The sequence below is a fragment of the Haliotis asinina genome, chromosome 6 (genome assembly GCF_037392515.1).
Source record: "Haliotis asinina isolate JCU_RB_2024 chromosome 6, JCU_Hal_asi_v2, whole genome shotgun sequence".
Lineage (NCBI taxonomy): Eukaryota > Metazoa > Mollusca > Gastropoda > Lepetellida > Haliotidae > Haliotis > Haliotis asinina.
Genome location: NC_090285.1, coordinates 39,434,851 through 39,455,816, shown reverse-complemented (window position 1 = coordinate 39,455,816; position 20,966 = coordinate 39,434,851). Strand labels below are relative to the sequence as shown.

The window sequence follows — 20,966 nt, the reverse complement described above, 5'->3', positions numbered from 1 at the left end:
CAGCAGAGCCTGACTTCACTCATTGTACCCATGTGGGGAACGTGCCTTCAGCACACCCACTTGACTACCCAGCTGACCAGATAAAATAGTGATGAAAGAAACATGTCTTTTACTGAAAAACAGTTGATTGACACCAGGCGTTCGTCGAAAGTGTAAGGGTGTCCTGCATCCCCGGCGGCACATGCCACTCACCAAATATGTACACACGAAAGTGTTTGGGCGAAAGAAGTAAGTATAATTTTTGTGAATGTGGTGATCATGCCCCAGCTTAGTGGAATGCACAACATCATAAAATCAGTGGGTTGCATCTCTATGAACAGTGATTGGGGTATACATTTCATAACAACAGTATGTGCTTTACATTTGCAATGCTGTGCCTAGATTTTCAAAGATCTCTTAGCCCTAAGATAGTCGTAAGTTAATGTTAATGTATGGCACACACGACTATCTTAGCGCTAAGAGAGCTTCGAAAATCTAGACCCTGGATCGTCTGACTGAGAGGTGTGTAAGCAGACTCACCTGTATGGGAGCCATCATGAGAGTCTGCCCATTGGCGGTGGGGATGATGACTGCTGGGATGCTGTTAGCGGTGGATGTCTGTCCTGGTGGGGGGTAGCGGCGGGGACGACCTCGCCCTCTCTTCATACCTATAGATAAATCCAAGTAAAAACAACCAAGCATAAAGAACATTGTTGATTGTCTACATAATGCTATATTGTTCCCGGTGCATATGTGTTCCACCTGACCACACAGCCCCTAAGTTTATATCAGGATCATTGGGTTCATGATGTACAGGAAAGTAAGACAACTGTGTTGCATATTGGCAGATACAGTAGGTATGTTAGTTACCGTGTGTAACCTATGATAAGGACAGGTGTGATGAGAAATGGTGTCAGATGTGATGATGTTACCTGCGATGGGCACAGGCATGGTTGGAGTTTGGGGTGTTATCTTTCTCTTTTTCATCCCAGTGATGGTGATTTCGGGATCGGCTTCATAGTCATCTTGTGGTGAGTCATCTTCACTGCCAGACACCTCGAGAACATCATAGTCTGCAACATTCACATCCTTCCTGATGGGCTTCAGCTGCTCAACTTCAGATTTGTCAAAATCTTTCTGATTCACAGTCTGTGAATATTGTGTCCCTCCATAATGCTAATAAAACTGAAGCCTAATATAATGGAAAAAAGAATAATTATAAAATAGTACCAAAAGCCAGTCCTTCAAAGGCTAACTGTGATTGCAAATAACAATAAACATTGGGACAAACCATCTAGAACACGAGTCTTCTTCCTCATCCGACCGCTCCTCCGAACCCCATCAGGACCTGGAGGACATGAGCAAATTTGATAACTAGTCTACATCATAAGACAACAACCTACAACACAAGTCTCTCTGTAAACAAGGCTGCATGGTAACAGAATATTAAGAAGATACCTATGAACACAATGATTCATCAAACAACAGAAGGAGGTAAAAATCCTACGTCATCACCTGCATTAGAGAGCTCCAGCAATCCCTCTGCTGCGCTGGATGTCTGGTCTCTCTGGGAGTCATTCCCTGTGTCTAAGCCTGCAGATCCATCAAGACTTGGTGGCTGATATCCTTCCTCACCTGGCTTGGGTTTCCGCGGTCGCCCACGCTTCTTCTTACCTGTTATCAAGGTCTACATGATGACAGATGCTCTTTGAAGTCAGAAATCTTCAAAAATCATTTTGCATAACAATCATAGGCTAAAACCATCCCTCAGATGAAAAGATAATGCTAATATGTGTTGCTATGTATATCACAGCAACAGGTCTCACTTTGACCATTGTGTCTGCTATCCCTCACTTGTTTCCCCAATACACTTTGTTCTCTGCCACAGACATCTTCCAGGTCCATCATCCCACACTACCTGCTTGCCCTGGTCCCCCTCCTGTTTCAAAGATCCCTCACACCTATTGCCCTTCTTGCTACACAATAGATTCCAAAGTCACTAGACACAAAGGTCCTGTCAATAACAATTAGGTCCTCCTCTGTTCGTTCAGTTCTTCCTGAATCCACAGACCCTCAACCAAACCAGATAGTGTCCTACTTGCTTTACCCTTGGCATCAAGGTTCCGTTCCACAAAGTGATCTTAGCACTACAACTATCGTAACCCAATGTTTTAGTATTGGGAGCAGGGCTGGCACGGGTAACCTGGATACTCGGGACGGGTGGGTAATGGGTTGGATCCAGGTACCCATCTTCATACCTGGACCCCTTTTGATAATGTGAAGAATTGATTGAATGTTTTTTATGTCATAACTTTATATACGAGATTATGTCCTATGTGGACACAAATTGGGAACAAAACCTGAAAACTAACAAGATATCAACTGTCGACAACTAAGCATGCCTTGTGTAACAAAGTTGCAAGTAGTTTGTTTCCATGTAAAAGACTCAGGAATGCAGACATCCACTTCAAGTAGAGTCTGAAAAGAAGAACCACCCAGTGTCCACATACCTTATTCAATATTATCCAGGTTCAACATGGCAGAGAATTACAGTTAACATAACTGGATTGTTAACGAAACTAAACCATGTTGAAACATGAACAAGAAAACAAGTCATCAATATCGTCCACAGTGGTAAACTTCTCTTCATGAATAAGTCAACTAATAATGACAATGTCAAATATATTATTGTTCTTCACACTGATCTAATGAAATCATACATGTGTAAATTATTCATATAGTACCATGTTTGTATCAACAAGAGACTGCATGAGTACTTCCATGTTCTGATGTGCATCAGTAATGTTGATACTGGAAATAGAGTGGTACTATTGGTTCATGTCGTTAGATTCATGAATACCCACAAAGTGGACAGATAGTTTTGAAAGGTTTGAAAGTTCTGCTCCAGAAAGTAGCACTACCAACAATTTCAGTTAAATTATAATGCGCTGCCATGGAAATGAAAAAAAATACATTGTGCAAAATCTAATACTACCAAGTTTGGTGAAGAAGCAATGAATGGCGTTAAAGAAAGAGTTCAAATAATCATTCCCGCAAAAATGCACAGCAGTTGATAACAATACTGCAATAGGCGACTTAATGAAAGCCAAAATGCTCTTTGACTTTGTGACTGATGCAACAGATTCAAAATATCAGATGCAGCTCTTAATCTCAGCCTTGATTGGTTCACTGAGTGGGTAAGATTGGCAATATTTCAGCCATATCCTGACTAAAACTAGTTCTTAATTCATAATGCATACATATAATATATGAAACCCAGTCAACAAAGGAGGGTAAAATAACTAGATCTTTACAAAATGAGTTAAACTTAGCTAGCACGTATCATTAAATGTAGAAAACCACTTTTGGACAATATAGTGTAAAAATGGGCTACTGATTGCCAACAAATGAAAATCCATGGGGACCATAGGGACTCACAGTGCTTGAGCTACATGCATGGACCTTAGTTGTATTTACACCATATCTTCAGCTAATGCTACTGTAGGAAGTTTAAAGTGACAAAAACATCACGGTAAAAAATCTAACTCCCTTTGAAGATACAGCCACTTGACCCTTAACTGTTTTTACGTTGAAGTATTTATCCCTTAAGATGGAGAATTCAACACAGTCAAGCAGGAGATGATTGATTGTTACTTTCTGATCACAAGGGGCACTGAATGGAAGATCTTCACCTTTTATCAAGCATTAAAGGGTATAATGCATATGGCCTGTGCAATATCAGCATTTGACCTCCTCAAATCTGGATGGACAACCAAAGTTATAGGGGACTAGTTTAAGAAGGGGAATAACTGCAATTAGTGCTATAACGGGTACCTGGTTTGGGTCAGGTAATGGGGTGTGGGGTACCCTGGCAGGAAATCTGGAGGCGTCCCCACCCTATATGGGAGTAATGATATACCATAAGGCTAAGATTTCTTTGTGGAATGGAACCCTGTTGCCAAGATTGTGGCAGTTACGCAACTGCCTGTTTAGGTTGAGGGACCTTGGAGTCAAGAGGAGCTTAGTTAACAGAGGTGGACGTGATTGTTAGGAAAGGACCTTTGTTTCGAGGGATGTTAGTATGGACCAGGGACCGGGATATTAATCAGGATATTAACCAATGACACCCCTGACCAGCCAAACAGACCCACCTGGTGGAGGCAGCAATGGATAGGCACAAATCTGTTTGGTGTCTGGATTCATCATCAACACACATTTCTTTCCTCCAATGACCACCTCAGTCTTGTCTCCAACCATGATAGGGCTGTTCAAATCTGGCTGTCGAGGAGGAGACTTAACCTCAGTCTTCGTCATCTTCACTGACGTCTGCCCTGATGGAAGGTTTCCCTCTGAGACTGGAGCTCCTGTGTTAAGTAATGAGTACTGGACAGTGTTTCCACTTGACAGATGTCCTTCTGAGACAGCTATCTGACCACCAGACGACACGGGTATCTGCCCTCCTGATGACACAATAATCTGGTTTCCTGAGGTAGTGAATACTGTTCCTGAATGACTGCTGAATGGTATTGCAGACTGTGAAGTGAGCTGTGAGTCTGACACATTGGTCAACTGTCCAGTGTGACTGTGGGACACAGCCATCAGCTGTCCCCCTGCAACTTGGACCAACTGTGGGGTGGTGCTGATCCCGTCTGTAGTGGCGGCAGTCACAGTTCCATCAGAATCTCTCACATAGTGACCTTGGGATAGGGTGAACTGACCCTCAGGGGTTGTGACTATCTGAGAAGACACCTGCCCAAGCTGTCCTTCCCTGTGATTGACCACAACTGATGCCTCATCCTGAACATCAGGTTCTTCCTTCACAACTGCATCACTTGCAATGTCAGTATTGTCAATACTGGCCTTTTCAATCCGAATAAACTGACCTCCTACCTCTGTCACCATTTCATGGTCTTCCTCTCCAGTCCCAGGCTGAAGACTATATCCAACAAGGTCACCATTCCCGGTAGCTATGACCTGTAGAGGGTCACCAGTACCGCCAATGGCTGGGCCAAGTGTACCATCCCCTGTCACCTGCGAGTCAGAATGAAGAACCACTAACTAACTAAAACTAAAAAGCATGTTACATGTACACAGAAATTTTCTCTTTCTTGATCTTTCATCAGAAGACATGAAATCATTTCTGTGGCTGTTTATGCAGCTTTAAGCATGCTCAAGTATATATTTGTAGCACTCATTACCAGTTTATGAAAATGTTATCCTAGTTGAAACAATAATATGGATCAACAAGATAGTTCAGTGTCTAGAATGCTACATTTATTCAGTCCAGAGTAGAGTATGAATGTCACCTGTTAGCATAGACCAAGAAGATCTGGGTTAGAATTGTTTTACAGTAAATCGTAACAGGCACCTAACCAGATTGGGTGGTCAGGCATGCTGACTTCGTTTACTCATGTCATTACATCCCAATTGCATAGACTGAAGCTCATGACATTGATCCAGACTTGATTACTTACAGATCGCCACCATATAGCTGAAATATTGCTGCGTGCAGCATTACATATCAAACCAACCAAACCAACCCACCTGGATGTACGTCCCTGGGGCTATCTGCACTGCTCCTTCTATGCCTTGCTGTTGAAGGAAGATCTGTGTGGCCTCCTCCAAGCTGATGGTAATTGTCTCAGGCTCAGTGTGCTCACTCAAAGAAGTTCCCTCCTGTGGAAGAGTGATACTCCCCGCCTGTTCCTCACCATTGCCTTGATGTAGAGTTATTGCCCCTGACTGTCCCTCACTACTGTCCTGATTGAGAGTTATTGCTCCTGATTCATCTGCATTAACTAGGTGGTCTTCTTCCTCCAGTATTTCTGCATCTGGTGATGGATTCACAGCTTCCATATCTACAGCTGTACCAGCTGTGGGAACATTGTTTATGTCATCACCCACAGAGCTCTCAACATCTCCTTTATCTTCCTCCATCTTCACTTCAGTGTCCTGTGGGTCTTCTTCCTGTGCTGTGTCAATCATCAAACTGTCCTCACCTACAGTATCAACTGTCATCGCATCATCACCACCAGACTCAACAGCCGCAACTTCCTCCACTGATGTGTGAATTGTGGCATCCTCTGCAACAGCATGTTTTCCCTCATCAGCATCATCCTCATGTGGATTTTCCTCAATATTTACCTCTGTCACACTGCTGCCCCCATCTGCCTCTACCACTTTATCTTCATCTTCCACTTCTGCTTTGACTTGCAGGTCATCAGATGAATCTTTTGAGTCTGCATCCATGATGAAAGTGCTGAAAACAAATATCACAATGTAACAACCAATTCTGAAGAAAAAGCAGAAATTCAGAACACAGATGATACTAGTGCTGGTCTGATTAATTGAAATAATCAAGGATTGGTCGAAACTAACAAGCAGCTGATCACATTTACTGAAAATTGAACACAAACAGTTTTGGAACACTTGCTTGCATTAACAATATTTATCGCAAGGGAGCTTTTGTCTGTTACATTTCATAAGCACTACAAGCTCGTTTCTTGTCATGATTCAATTTATGTTAAAGACTTCAGGAAATGTAGGCTAACATACTAGTCATTCCTTAAACATGCGAATTTGCAAATGTATTTTGGGCAATTTGCAAAAAGACCCACAAGAACTACATGTTTCATTTTTGCTTTTAGTGTGCATTAACAAATACAGCAGGAACGTTTAACAAATGATGCTAACCTATTATTTTCTATGGCTGATCGGTTTTAATGAACCAATCATCAATTATGAGATTTTAACCAATTCCCCACAGTAGCTGATACAGACATCCCACAGCGGTTCATCATCGAGACACACCTTGAGTACTGAAGTAAGTTGTACCCAGGTCTCACGGCCAAATCATCCTGTTCCCTGGCCATACTGACCCTTTCAGCAACAATACCATTTCTCAACTTACACATAACTCCCTCCTTACAGTGACAATAGTGAAGTGTTCTGTGTATGCAAAACAATATTGGACTTTCACATTTTTGTGACAATGTAAAACTGCGTGATCAAGACTGAGAACAGTCACACACTAAATCTTCCACATCACACATTGTGACCATCAAATCTCAATTAATATCTTAATCAGCTTGCACAAGAAAGAGATACTCAAATCCTGAATAAGCAGTCTCTGGTCCAAAACCCAACTAGATATATGTATTTCAGTCCAATACACTTTAGGGGTGGCAGGAGGTGAAAGTGATTTCAGCTGGGAGCTTTGTGGTCGCAGGCCCCAAATAGGCTCAAGGATTGATTGATTTGCTTTTAAATCTGCCGATTTCCAAGGATTTGCAGAAAATTGCCATCCATGACACTCAGTCATTATGTTTACTGCAAATAGAGTGAAATTGCAACATGGGCTATTAGAATTCAATTATATTGGCAGACTCTGTATTTAAGGCCTTTTCCGACCAATTGAGAACTGTGAGCAGTGGAAATATTTGCTTACATGCACCATTTGCTTATTGAAGGGGAGAGTGGTATACCATATAGCCACAGTCTACTTCTTGTATATACCCAAGAACAGGAACCTTTGTTTGTCATAAGAGGCAAGGTGGGTGGTCAGACTCATGAATTTGACATGTCATCAAAATCCAACTGTGCAGACTGAAGCTCATGTTGCTGATCATTAGATCATCTGGTCCAAATTGAATTATTTACAGACTGCCACCATATAGCTGGAATATTGCTGAGTGTTGTGTAAAACTATACTCACTCGCTCTCACTGACCTAGCACAAGAATGAAATACAGATGCATTGTTATTGTTGCATCTGGCTCATAGTGGCTCTGCTTGCTCAACAACTAATTACAGAAAAAGCTTGATGAATTACTCATGCCTGAAAATAAATAGAATATTTTTGTGAATTTGTAAAGAGTCAAAAGAAGTGGAAGGTGTACCAGACAATATTAGGAAGAACAAATGACACAGATGGTCAGCTTGTACAGGCATCAATTGGATCACATGTTCATGCATGTGAAGTTGTAGTAGCGTAGCAGTGACAGAATTTTCTTGTGACACTGTACATCCTGGTTTGTGTCCATATGAGCAGAATGTAAGGGAGAGGAGACTCTTGTTTTCCTGTGGTCAGGTTGGTGTGACTTATAAGAGGAACAAACTATGCTGCTTGAAAATTATTTTTAAAGAGGACAAACACACATTGCCTGGGCAGGTACCCTGGGAGAATTGATAATGGTTGGATAATGCTGTTATCCTGATATCAGTTTAGTTGTGCAGCCCCTACCATCTACCCATGAAGATCCTGGGTTCAAGCTGGTCTACAGTAACCCATGCTTGTTGGAAGAGGTGACAAATGCAAATGGGTGGTCAGGTTCACAGACTTCCCAGACATATCCTAAGTTACACAGATCAGTGCTCATAATTTTGATCACTGGACTGTCTGGTCTTGGACTTGATTATTTACAGACTGCTGACATATAGCAGGAACAGTGCTGGGCGTGGCATTAAACATGTTAAACAACTACACCAAACCTACCACCAATCAAGAGACTGCAGATTAGGTTGATAAAAAAAAATGATTAACGATGATTGTAGAACTAGTATTTTGCAACTTCTTTGAGAGGCATTCTAGAAGTTGTAAAGATGAAGGAAAACCCAGAGCAATTTTAGTCAACTTCTTAATAGCATCGAGTGTGACATTTCGTAGGTACTAACACCTTTATCAAGCACTTATTTATTTTGAAGAAGTGTTAAGGAGCTAATTATTTCATGCACCATTCCAGTTAACAGTCATCCTAGTGGATCGAAACTGATAATTGATGGCTGGTACTCAAATGGTGATGGTGAAATAATTATCCAAAAACAAGATTGACCAATTACAGACTAAATGGTAGATTTCTTTGAGTGGCATTTTAGAAGTTGTACCATACCAAACAATAAAGTTTGTTCAACACATAAATGGTCAACGGTACTAAAAACCCTATCAAAACATCACACTTATGAAATAAAGAAGTTGTTATCCTTAAAGGTCACATGCAACCAAAAACTCACATGTAATTAAAACACAATTATCACTTATTCGTGACATATAATATAAATTGCTGCTTGTGAGAAACAGATAAACAAAATTATAAGCATGCAATCGCGATTCAAAAGAGCAAGAATTTGTACTTGGGCTTACTTCCCTCGAAACAAAGTCCTCGGGAGACCTAACCCAGTCATACCAAGTGGTTGTGCACTCTAGTGCAGCGATGGCTTCCGACTGGCTGGTTCATTTGCTGATATGCTGAGGACTCATTGTGTGTACTGAAAGATGATCTGTTGATGGGCATTTTAGAAGTATGGCGAGTCACAAGAAAGTAAGATTCTTTATATATAACAACTTCTTTTATTGTACTTAATGTGTCGTTTCAGTATGGATTCATATACCGTTGTAAAACAAAAAAAATCATATACACTAGGAGAAGTTTTTATCCATAAAGAATGATTATATAGAAATGTTGGTTTTGTAAATACCTGTTCTCTGAATTTGCGTTCGATGCGATCAAAAATCATCTCAGTAGAGATGAACTACAGCGTGGCTGGAAACTGTCATTCGTCCAAGCAGGACTTGAAACTGACATGGGTTTGCACCAGTTTCCGTCAGATCCAGTCATCCAAGAAAAATGGATGTAGTTTGTTTGCAACCCACAGACATAAAAACATGCCATGTGTACAACTATCACACCTGCCTAATTACATAATGTGGCAGAGAGAGGACTCGGGTCCACGAGTCATAAATCAGTTTATTTTGTTTATGGCATATAGCCTGATAGGTGTTAAGTTCAAATTGCATGTGGTCAATGATTGAAGCTGTGTATTGCATATTGTCTTCAGCAGACAGACAGGCAGACATATATGTGTCAATAAACCAGATATTGAGCTTTCTCTGTGACTTAGGTTGCTTACCATAATCAACAAGTTTTTTTATGCAACAAGTAGATTATTTACTTGTTTGTGTACACACACCAAGATTAGACTACTACTCACAACCTCATACTACTAGCATGCATTTTGTTCCAAGCTCCATGAACCTATTTACTGCGCATGCGTTATGGGCACAGCGCAGCACAGTTGTTCAAACCACTTTTTGCCCCCAATGCTGGGGGAAATTTATTGAATCGTTTGAACTCATATTTCGCAGGCTTTTCTTTCATCGCGTTTTTTTTTCAAGTTTATAGGTATCGGAATCTGCAAAGTTGTGTTTTACATTGCATGTGACCTTTAAAGTTTGTTCACTATTATAAAAGGTAGGCAAACAGTCCCTAAGCCACATTATTCCCCTACTGCCTAGCTCTCCCTGCATAGCTACAGTCTTAATGAAGCAAGAGTTGATTTTCTCAGGTTCTGGGGTCCTTTTCAGTTCAGTAACTGAGTTTGGCTTTACAGTACTACTCTTGCTACATGGTGGCAAACTGCAAGTAATCGAGGTTGGACCAGACAATCCTGTGATCAAAATCATGATCATTGATCTATGCAAATGGGATAACATGACATATGTCAACCAAGTCAGTGAGCCTGACCACCAGATCCTGTTAGTCACCTCTCACAAGCATGGGTTACTGAAGATCAATTCTAACCCAGAATCTTCACAGGTCCCTATTTAGTTGAAATGGTTTTATTTGTTACTTTTCAGTTTAAATGTTTTTGTTTGTTACTATCAAAATAAGATATATGTGCAGAGGCTAATTGTTTGTCTAACTAAATGGATTCAGTAACTACTATGACTATGAGACTATTACAAATCAGACGAGATAATGCTGCCAGAGACTATATATAATCTACAGTTACATGCACAAAGATAGTAGTGGCAGTGGGGGTCATCTTGTGGATAAAACATTTGCTTCTCACACTGAAGGATCCAAATTAAAGTTTGCAAATAGAGGGATCATAGGAATATTGCTAAATGTGGTGCAGAACTGAAAATCAGTTCACATCCCAAAATATAAATCTCCATAACTACAGTACTGCTGAAGGGTTGTATATATTTCACAGATACTACAGATATGTTCCCCACATGTGTTTCTGTATACAGATATATACTCTCAACTAAGTGACAACATGTACAGTAATGGAGGTCGAGTCCATGCTCCTGTACTCAGAAACAAAACCATATCACAGTTCTTGTTCATCTGATTCAAGTGATAGCCAATGGTGCATCGGATTTATTCTTCATTGTCCATGTGCATTTTTATCACATGCTGCAATTAAATGCATCTCATACAATACTTTGACAGTTCCATTTGAGAAAACTGCAGAATGACTTCATCCTTGTGTATGTTTTAGTATCAATACCTACAATGAGTGAGTTTCGTTTTAGCGCCACACCCAGCAATATTTGAGCTATATGACGGCAGTCTGTAATTGTAAATAATCCGTGTCTGTACCAGACAATTCAGTGATCACCAAAATGAGCATCAATCTGCGCAACTGGGAACCGATGACGTGTCAGCCAAGTCAGCGAGCCTGACCACCCAATCCTGTTTGTCGCTTCTTATGACAAGCATAGTCACTTTTTACAGCAAGCATCGGTTGCTGAAGGCCTATTCTACCCTGGGACCTCCACAGGTCTTATTTGCAATGAAACACAATTATGCCCTAAAGGTTTTCTTGAAATCTTGCTCATGTTAGTCACACAGAACACTCTGAGACTGAATAGCTGTTATATTTCTGGAGATAGAACATGTTATTTGTCGAAAAAAACACTTTCTAAGGCACATAGACTATGTGAGTTTATCTGGAGATAGAATACACCTCAATAATAATTATCCTGTACACCCTAACGCAATTTCCCCCCAAAGTGGAGAACACTCTGGTTCTCAGGCCACATTATCTAAATGTAGCATTAGATAACCTGCAAGACCTGTATCACTTTGGGTTTACGCCTAAGGTTGTCAACAGTCAGCAAGGAATGCATTATGATTTAACTTTCCCGCTATATTTAAATGTGACAATTCACCGTCATCCTTGCTTTATTTCCTTGCAGACAAAAAAATGTCATGTTGACTCGAATCCAATCACCAAATACAAAATATTTCGAGCACCTCATTCGTGAATACATGCCGATCCATTTGAGAATATGAAAAGAAAAAGACAACTGACGTATAAAACACCCCATCAGATAATGTTTTATTTCAAACTGAACCCAAGTTAAAGAGTCATGACCGAGCTCTACTTTAACTGCACGGAATATTTTCAGAGCGTGAGCCTGCTTTCCTGGATGGCAACCAAACAAACATGGCGGGCTCAGTTTCATATTTGTTTCGGAATTGTTATTTCTATCGCTTCTAAAATTCAATACTAAATGCCGAGCAAAAATAATACTCGACACAAGTGAGGCATTACATATTTATCCATATAAATTTCATATCTTTGCCATGCAACAACATCAGTTAATTCGAAATTTTTGACAAGTGAATGTATGCAAATCAGATTTGCCCGAACATCAGGTGCGGTCCGGGCAAAATTGGGAATACAACAAATATCAAAACTACTAAATGAAAATAATCTAGACAAAAGCTAAACTAGTGAACACACGAAAAGATACAAAAAGGCATACCTTTCAGATATGGTAAGCTTGAACAGATTTTGGAAGCGACCCGGGACTTGTATTTTTGTCACAAGATAGCCGCCATCCCATAATGTATTTGTGACGTCATTGAGAGTTGTCTCCCTTCCTCCACGCTATCGCGTTTCCATTCGTTTTATTGCCTACTTCTTTCTGACTTTAAAGAATAGACTGTGTTTTCTTTTAAGAAAATGCTACGACTGAAAACAGTGAAGAAAGATATAAATATATAAGTGTGGTTATATGTCATTTTTCTGCAATACTTTTAAAAGAGGTAACATATGTTTGTTGTTTTTTATATATCGCGCATTTCGTCCAAATGTTTGTAACTCCCGATTGAGCTAACCACAGGTCCCTCTCATGGTCCCTCTGAAACGGGGTACACTTTCACATCGATCGATAATTGTAAACCCATTTGAGTCCGTTTTAAATAGAATGAGTGAAAATGAAAATTTGAGTTGGTTCTTACTTTTTGTCTCCAAATTGCACGATTTAAGTTTTAAGTTCAGAATCTAAGTTCCGAAAATATGTCAAGCAAAATGAGGGATCTATCAACAGGAACTGGTGAATGGGAACATATATCGACATCGTCGCATTAATACATCATCGGTATCTTCGTAGACAAATCACACTGATTAATATTTATGCATCCAGTTAAATGACATAGTCTAAAAATACTGGACTGGTTATCGCATTAAGCTGCGCAATAGGACAGAACAGGAACGAGACTGTTCTGTAATCAATGTTAATCAATCAATGTTTGACATGTTCATACACCATCCTTACAGGAAGCAGAACCTATTCTATGCTCTAACCACACAGAATCAAAGATGTGATCGATGGCATGAAAGTTTAATGTCTAAACTGAAACCTGCCATTTCTTGCTTAGCACGACTACGGCTTAGGGAAGATTTTGACGTCTGCGGGACGTCTGCGAACACAAGCTGTGTCATATGCAGTTAGTATCTAAATTTAAAGGGCTATGTTATACTGGACAGCCTTTAGTAATTTAGTAAATCTTTACTATTTTTTATCAATTAAAAGTAAATGTCTTCAGCAACCCATTCTTCGTAAGAGAGGACTAACGGGACAAGGTGTTCAGGTTCGCTCTCTTGATTGAAACTTATCATCGTATGTCAAATCGATGTTCATGATTTCAGTCACTGGACTGTCTAGTCCTCACTCGACCCCAAGACCGTCGCTTTATAGCTGGAATATCGTTGGGTGTGGCGTTGAACAATAAACAACCAGATATTTCAGTGGCGAACTATACACAGCACTCTGAACGAATCCGCAAAACGGATGAGTGAGTGAGTGAGTTTAGTTTTACGCCGAACTCAACAATGTTCCAGCTATATGGCGGTGGTATGTAAATAATAGAGTCTGGACCAGATATTCCAGTGATCAACTATATGAGTATCGATCTGCGCAGTTGGGAACCGATGACATGTGTCAACCAAGCCAGCGAGACTGACCACCCGGTCCCGATCCCATTATTCTAACCCGGACCTTCACGGGTCACAAAACGGATGACACCATAATGATGTATCATTATAATGTGATCCTGGTTATAGAATCGATCACCAGTAACCCACGCCTGCCGTAAGAGTCGACTAACAGGATCTTCATTTTCACTGACTTGGTTGACACATGTCATAGTATCTCAATTCCGCAGATCGATGTTCATTCTGTTGATCAATGGATTACATGGTCCAGTCTCGATTATTTACAGATCGGCGCCGTACAACTAGAATATTACTGAGTGCGATAAACAAACGAAAGTAAAGTAAGTGAGTGAATATATAGCAGTATAACAGCCGTTTATAGCAGTATAACAGCAATATCACGGCGAGGAACGCCAGAAACGGGCTTGACGCATTGTATCCATGGGAAATCGAACCCATGTCCAAGACGTGACGAGTGAACGCGTGATAGGCTAACCCTTCCCCCAAGACTCTTATCCTTAGATCATTTCGTCACAAAATGACAGTTTGAGAAGTCCATAATCAAGCCTGGACTTAGGACATTATAATACCTAGTGACATGATTTGGATGAATGTCCAACTGCTAAGAGAACCGTAATCGATTACATCAATGGCATGTGAGGTTTGCGGTTAAACTGTTAACCATAATGAAGTGTCTGTCTCTATTTACAGACTTCTTTAAGTACGTAGAGGTAGTACCGGCGAAGATCCAGATTGGAAATGGTCTCGCGCAACCCGTGTTTGCCCTAAAGATGTGTCGAATGGGATCGGGTTCACAGACTCCCTGACTTGGTTGACTCGTCATCGTATCCCGAGTGCGAAGATCCATGCTCATTATGTTGAGTGAGTTGATCCCGAGACATGATCACTAACAGTCCGCCGCCAAGTGGCTGGATTATTGCTGAGTGCGGCGTTAATCAACAAAATTCAATAATCATTAATCCCTGATATATATGATTCAACAAGAAACAAACAAGGAAACACACACAGAAGTACCGCTGATTGTACATATGTCATAATGCCGGTATATATTTTGATTCCATCTGTTACGAAAGTATGACAAAACATTGACGAGACTTAATAAAATAGGTTCAACACACTAATCAATAACTGTCACTCTTATACAGCGACGTGCATGTGTGGCAGTTTGTAGACCAGACATACGCCCATTCTATAACACTGCCGCCCACTGGTTAGAGCGTTCGCTCGTCACGACGAAGTCCCAGTTCAATTCCTCAAAAGGGTACCATGTGTGAAACCCATTTCTCATGTTGGAATATTGCTAAAACCTCACTCACTCAGTCACCTGAGACTACGTAACACCAATATGCTGTATGTTGATGTGCGGGGATAAAGTAAAAACTATGGCATTGTTCGTCAAGTGGACACCTTGCACTGGAACCGCCTCCTCGTCTCCTCTTAGTTTACAAACCAATTTTTCTCTGTTCTCTGTGTCACATCCCACGGGCGACATGACGACGATCCTAAAATTGGCTGCCAGATGGCGCAGTCCGTTCTACAATAGTCTCCCTTACAGAACCTAAACCAACTTGACAGACCCCAACCCTGGAAGCAACCCCCTTTCCCAGTCCTACCTCTAATTCAGTGAATAAGTTTTACGCCGCTTTTATTCAGTTAGTTTCTCGTAAACGATTACGAATGATTTGCGCCGACAATCTCCAGAAACGACGCACTGCATTTGTAGTTTCTGTGACAATTCGATTCAGCAAATGGAATACCCGGATGTACCTATCCTTCACTGCAGCAGTAGCCCGAGGTCTACCATTTCGAATCCGTTCTTGCGTAGAACTGGGTAATTCATTAACGTCTGATGGTATACACTGGTGAACACTGACGTTACGAGCAACGACAGATTAATAGTCCACAGCCTCCGACGTGTAATAACAATGTTTCTATTGTCCCTGATCACGAGTCCTCAGAACTGCACGTGTATATTGCGAACCAGTCATTCTCCATGACAGTTGCTTGCAAGTAGGCACTTTCGAACGTAAACGTGCACTAAAGTTTCTACGCTGTACATTCGTTCCATATACACAAAAAAGCTTTATAGTGGCAAAATCAGGCCAACCATTGTCTGGTGTTTTCATTTATATTCTGGGTTGAAATCAATGTTTGTTCATGAACCGATATGGAGTTAGATTGTGATTCATTGGTATTATTTTTGACCCAAACAGACTAAAGCTGTTTGATGAACAGACGTTGATAGCGTTATAGCCTAGTGGTAAAGGGTTCGCTCGTCACACTGAAAAGTCAGTTCGCTTCTCATTGTTTTAGAGTAGGTGAAATGGAGTTTGTGCTCGTACCATGAAGACGTGCAAGCGTATTTATGTGTTGCTGCTAGCTGACAGAGATACCATTTAATCATGAATACACCACTCAGACGCAGTGTACTGACTCCGAGACGACCAGTTCTTGTTGTGCCCATTAATTCTCGTCGTACTCATTAGTGCCGAGCGCCAGGCAGGGACCGACAAGTACATATTTTAACAATGTCTTTTGGTATGACGAAACCGGGGATCGAACCCGCGACTTTCCGCTCTCCGGTGGACGCTCTAACCTCAACACCACTGAGGCGGCTTCAATGCGAAGCCCAGTTGTGGCTTCTTCTGGTGGTCTTGGTGCTAAACGGCGCAAAACCTTATAGTCAAGTCAAATTTCTCAGAAATGTGCATTTTAAGACTGCAAGAGGCATTTATTTAGTACAGTAAGGTGTTTTACATGTATGCTACACGGAGGCTTTATACCGTTTCACATGCTTGTCAAACGAAAATGCTTTCATTGATGCAGATACTTTGAGTGATGACTTTATCAACACCATCACCCACGTAACAGATCACTGAATCACGGGAACAGGTAGGAACCCCATCTGATAATGTGTCAAAACCCCAACAGATAATATGAAGATGAATGTGAAAGTAGAAAATAAATGCATTAAGCTATTTGCCATGTACCATATTCATTTTGACTGAAGAATCAAGGGTACGCTGATAGACTTTGCGGTAATCGTTTGAAGAAATCTTTGTGCCAATGGATTTTATTAGTTGCTGCACTGTACTTTTTTATCCAAAAGGTTCAGCGTGCTTGTACCAGATGGGGTCTTCAGTGGCAGTATATACATAGCTCTAGAATAATCAGGAAACAGTCGGTCAAAATATACCATCTACAACCAAACAGAACTGGGCATCTTTTCCACCCGGGAGGCCATCCAGGTCAGGCACAAAGTGAGACATTACGAAAGGGAGGCATTCCTCCCGCTTTGAAGAATCTCCTGACATCAATCTTAAACTGAAATGGTACCAGCTCTGATATTCAGCATACGCAAAGGACAAAAATAAACGTAAGACTTGCTAAGGAACAGTTCAATGTTTCACAAGAATATGAAAGATGGAGGGCAATACTTTTTATGCAGCGGTACTTTCATAATTGACAGGACATTCGTGAGGGATTTTTTTTGTCAGAGTGCCGAAAGTAATCAGAAGATAAGAGATGTCTTTAGCCTGAGAATGCGTTCTAGACTGTGCACAAATGAAACACATGTACACAAGTTCTTTCTATATGTTGCAGTCGTGAATGATTTGATAGCAACCGAAACGTGCTATCACACTGACTGTATTAGTACATTTCCTGGGTGATGCCAAAAGAGCAGAGAATATCACCTGATGTGGCTATGGTTTGGTTGTGTGAGGAGTTACGTCACTGTGAAAATGGACACGTGTTAGAATTATTATAATTTTCTGAAAGCAAACTTTGCTTCTTCCGGTCGGATTCCATAACGTACTTCTTTCGTAAATGACATGAGACCAGAGTACTGCAGAATATATTCCTACTTCCAGACAAAAGGATGGCGAGCTCCTGTCGCTGGTGCAGTTTGCTCTGAGACTCCACAGTGATAGCATCCCATATCTGAGATCAGAGACCATATAATATAATATATAATATAATATGTAATAATATTATATGGTCTCTGCTGAGATTCCAAGGTTGTGACGTCAGTGAAGATGGAGAATTGGCCAGTGTGCCTCCTGCTGTGCAGATGTTCCTGGACATCTTACTTAGTAGCCATGTTAATAATTAATGATAAATACAACACTTTGGAAACAAAAATGATTTTACACCCATTGACCTTTGACCCCAGTTAGTGACCTAATTAGGCATATTTGAGTTTAGCAAACAAAAATTCGTATTCAGTACGAAAAACTACCCCAGAAGATGTGGTTTGCTTGCTTTTACTAAACCATGCCTCATGCATTCACATTTCTGAGAAATGTGAGTACTCATTATTCTGTTCGTACGTTTATACCGAACGCACTTGTAACGAACTGATGAACTTCACCTACTTCTTTACTGGTTCCTGCCATAAAATTTATTCGGACTGCGAGCAAAGAACTACGGTTGTTGGGAGTGAGTGAGTCAGCATGACTCTATGCCGCTTCGGGCAATATTCCAACAAAATCACGGCAGGGGACATCAGATACTGTACCCACGTGGGGTATCGAACTTGGGTCTTCAGCATGATCTGTGGGCACTTCAATAACTAGGGTACCTCCCTGTTGTGAGGGACTGAAAATAGTGACCACTTGAATCTGTTACAACCGTAGTTTACTCCATGTATCAAAAATATGGCTCTGACTGTCATCGGTGGATCAGTACGAGCTTCAAGCCGTGAAGATCCGGATTAGAGTTGGTGCGTACGAGACGACTAACGGGGTCGATACAGATATCTTCAAACGATACGATTCGATTCTATGGACATCACGATATGATATCTTTAGATATTTTCTTTACAATTGTATGTTTTTTATATCAAGTAACAGTGTAAATTTTGACATAACTGTCAATTTCTAGTGAAAATTTATAATTTTCAGGCCAACGATACAAATCACGATACGAAAAAAGTATCGATACGTCTATCGTTCGACAAAGTATCACGATTATCGATACCACACCAACCAACCCCCACAACCAGCCCACTCAAACTCGTTTAGAATCAAGTTCATTCAGTCTCACAGACCCTGAGCCATGCGAGTTCCCTTCCAGCCGGCCCTATCTGTACTGCAGAAAGTTTTATACGAAGACTTTCCTTAGATTAAGGAATCTCACATCTCTGTGTGGATTTTTTCCCATAAAAATGTTTTAATGCATGGTAACAAGAATTGAGGCGATACAGAAAATTCACGATACGATACGTATCGCGATATCTTCAAACGATACGATTCGATTCTATGGACATCACGATATGATATCTTTAGATATTTTATGTACAACTGTATATTTTTTATGTCAAGTAGCAGTGTAAATTTTGACATAACTGTCAATTTCTAGTGCAAATTTACAGTTTTAAGGCCAACGATGCAAATCACGATACGAAAAAAGTATCGATACGTCTATCGTCCGACAAAGTATCACGATTATCGATACTACGATATATCGTCATAGCTCTAATCGTAACCCCTGTTATCTACAGATCGTTGTCAGGAATCTCAGGAATTGAAAACCCTTCTTCTTTGACAATGCAGATACACAGGTCATAGAAATAATACAAGAACGTGTTCCTTTCACCTTTTATTTTTCTGCAAAGGATATACGTTTAAAATCCCAATAATACCATTACTCAGTGTGATCACTGCGTACATATACCCTCATGTCTATGACAACCTTCGGTGGTAATAGGTTAGCTTCAGTGTGGCGGATTAGACTAAAACATTGCGCAATGGAACAAAACCAAAGAGCACAGTGAAACTGTGAAATATATTTTCACACATTTTAATGTCGAAACCATCTTGCTAATTTTAAGATGCCATTAGAAGACATTTCTCAGGTACACAGATAAAATTGGTAATGAAAAAAAACCCACATTTACAGGTGATAGAGTGAAGTTTGTGGTTTCAGAAATGCAAGGAGAGAGGGTGATACCAACTAGTATACTAGTATAGTATATATATATTTGGAAAACCCAAGATCTTTTAGCAAATGGAGTTTCTATTAGGCTAAGTTCTCTTTTTGCAACAAACATTATGTAACAAACAATGTGCGAAATAGTTTCTAATTTTTTCTTGTCAGTCGGGTTAGCTTAGCCTGGACGTTATTAGTCCATGCAATACTTCACTTGTCCAAAATTTGAATGCATAATGTAGGCAAAAGATTAGAAAGATTACAATCGTTTATCACACCATAACTTTGCATGATTTATATGTCATTACAACTTCACAAGTGGGAAACAGTGATACGTTAAACAAAAAATGAAAATTCACTAGCTTTTGACTCGAAGACTTACTTGCACGACTTGATTTCTACTAGCCACTTGCTTGAGGGCCAGTGGCTATTTCTCACACTGGTAACAAATCTCGATTTTATGATCGTACGTGAATGGTATACGCTATTCTGGTGTTGACAATAAAGCGTATTGCGAACCTTTCATCAGTATGTTGTTTGTGAATTGCTTGATGGTCTACCGATTGTTGTTTTGAAGAAAGAGAAAACGTATTATGCCAAGTACTAAACATCGTAGCGTTATACAGAATTCGTGGTCTGTGATGAGGAAAATAATATCAGAAAAAGTTGTCGTCCTAAACATTTGTGTTTTGAAAACTCTAGTACGTTAAAAAAAATAGTTTCAAAAATGTTTTGAAAACTATTGAAAACTAAAAAAGATTCAATGGCTAACAAATATGAATGTTTACAGCTGTTAAGTTGAGCATAGTTTTACCCTTTTCAAATGCTGTATAATAATAACATTGTTTGTTTTATCACGCTGACAGATTTTTATGAAAGAACTATTTCATTACAATAAAAAAAATTTTGCAGCTTGACTTTTAAAATCGATTATCTCATGAAGCGTTGACACTAAGTGTCTAAACCAGGAACGAGATCAAAGCAACTGGGTTACAGATCTAACTCTGTTGTTCAAGGGAGGTAACT

The 20,966-nt window shown here is 40.3% G+C and overlaps 1 protein-coding gene across 1 annotated transcript in view; it reads right to left on the bottom strand.

Moving 5' to 3' along the window:
* Window positions 1-12,623, bottom strand: part of LOC137286904 (uncharacterized) — an 89,321-nt gene extending 76,698 nt beyond the window's left edge. Inside the window, exons 1-7 of the mRNA XM_067818926.1 lie at window positions 12,535-12,623; window positions 5,524-6,238; window positions 4,131-5,010; window positions 1,495-1,653; window positions 1,271-1,327; window positions 912-1,052; window positions 520-647 (exon numbers count right to left, since the gene is read on the bottom strand). Of these exons, the coding sequence (XP_067675027.1) occupies window positions 520-647; window positions 912-1,052; window positions 1,271-1,327; window positions 1,495-1,653; window positions 4,131-5,010; window positions 5,524-6,228 (2,070 nt within the window). The 5' untranslated portion in view covers window positions 6,229-6,238; window positions 12,535-12,623. The remainder of the gene's footprint in view (window positions 1-519; window positions 648-911; window positions 1,053-1,270; window positions 1,328-1,494; window positions 1,654-4,130; window positions 5,011-5,523; window positions 6,239-12,534) is intronic.
* Between the last annotated feature and the right edge of the window lie 8,343 nt (window positions 12,624-20,966).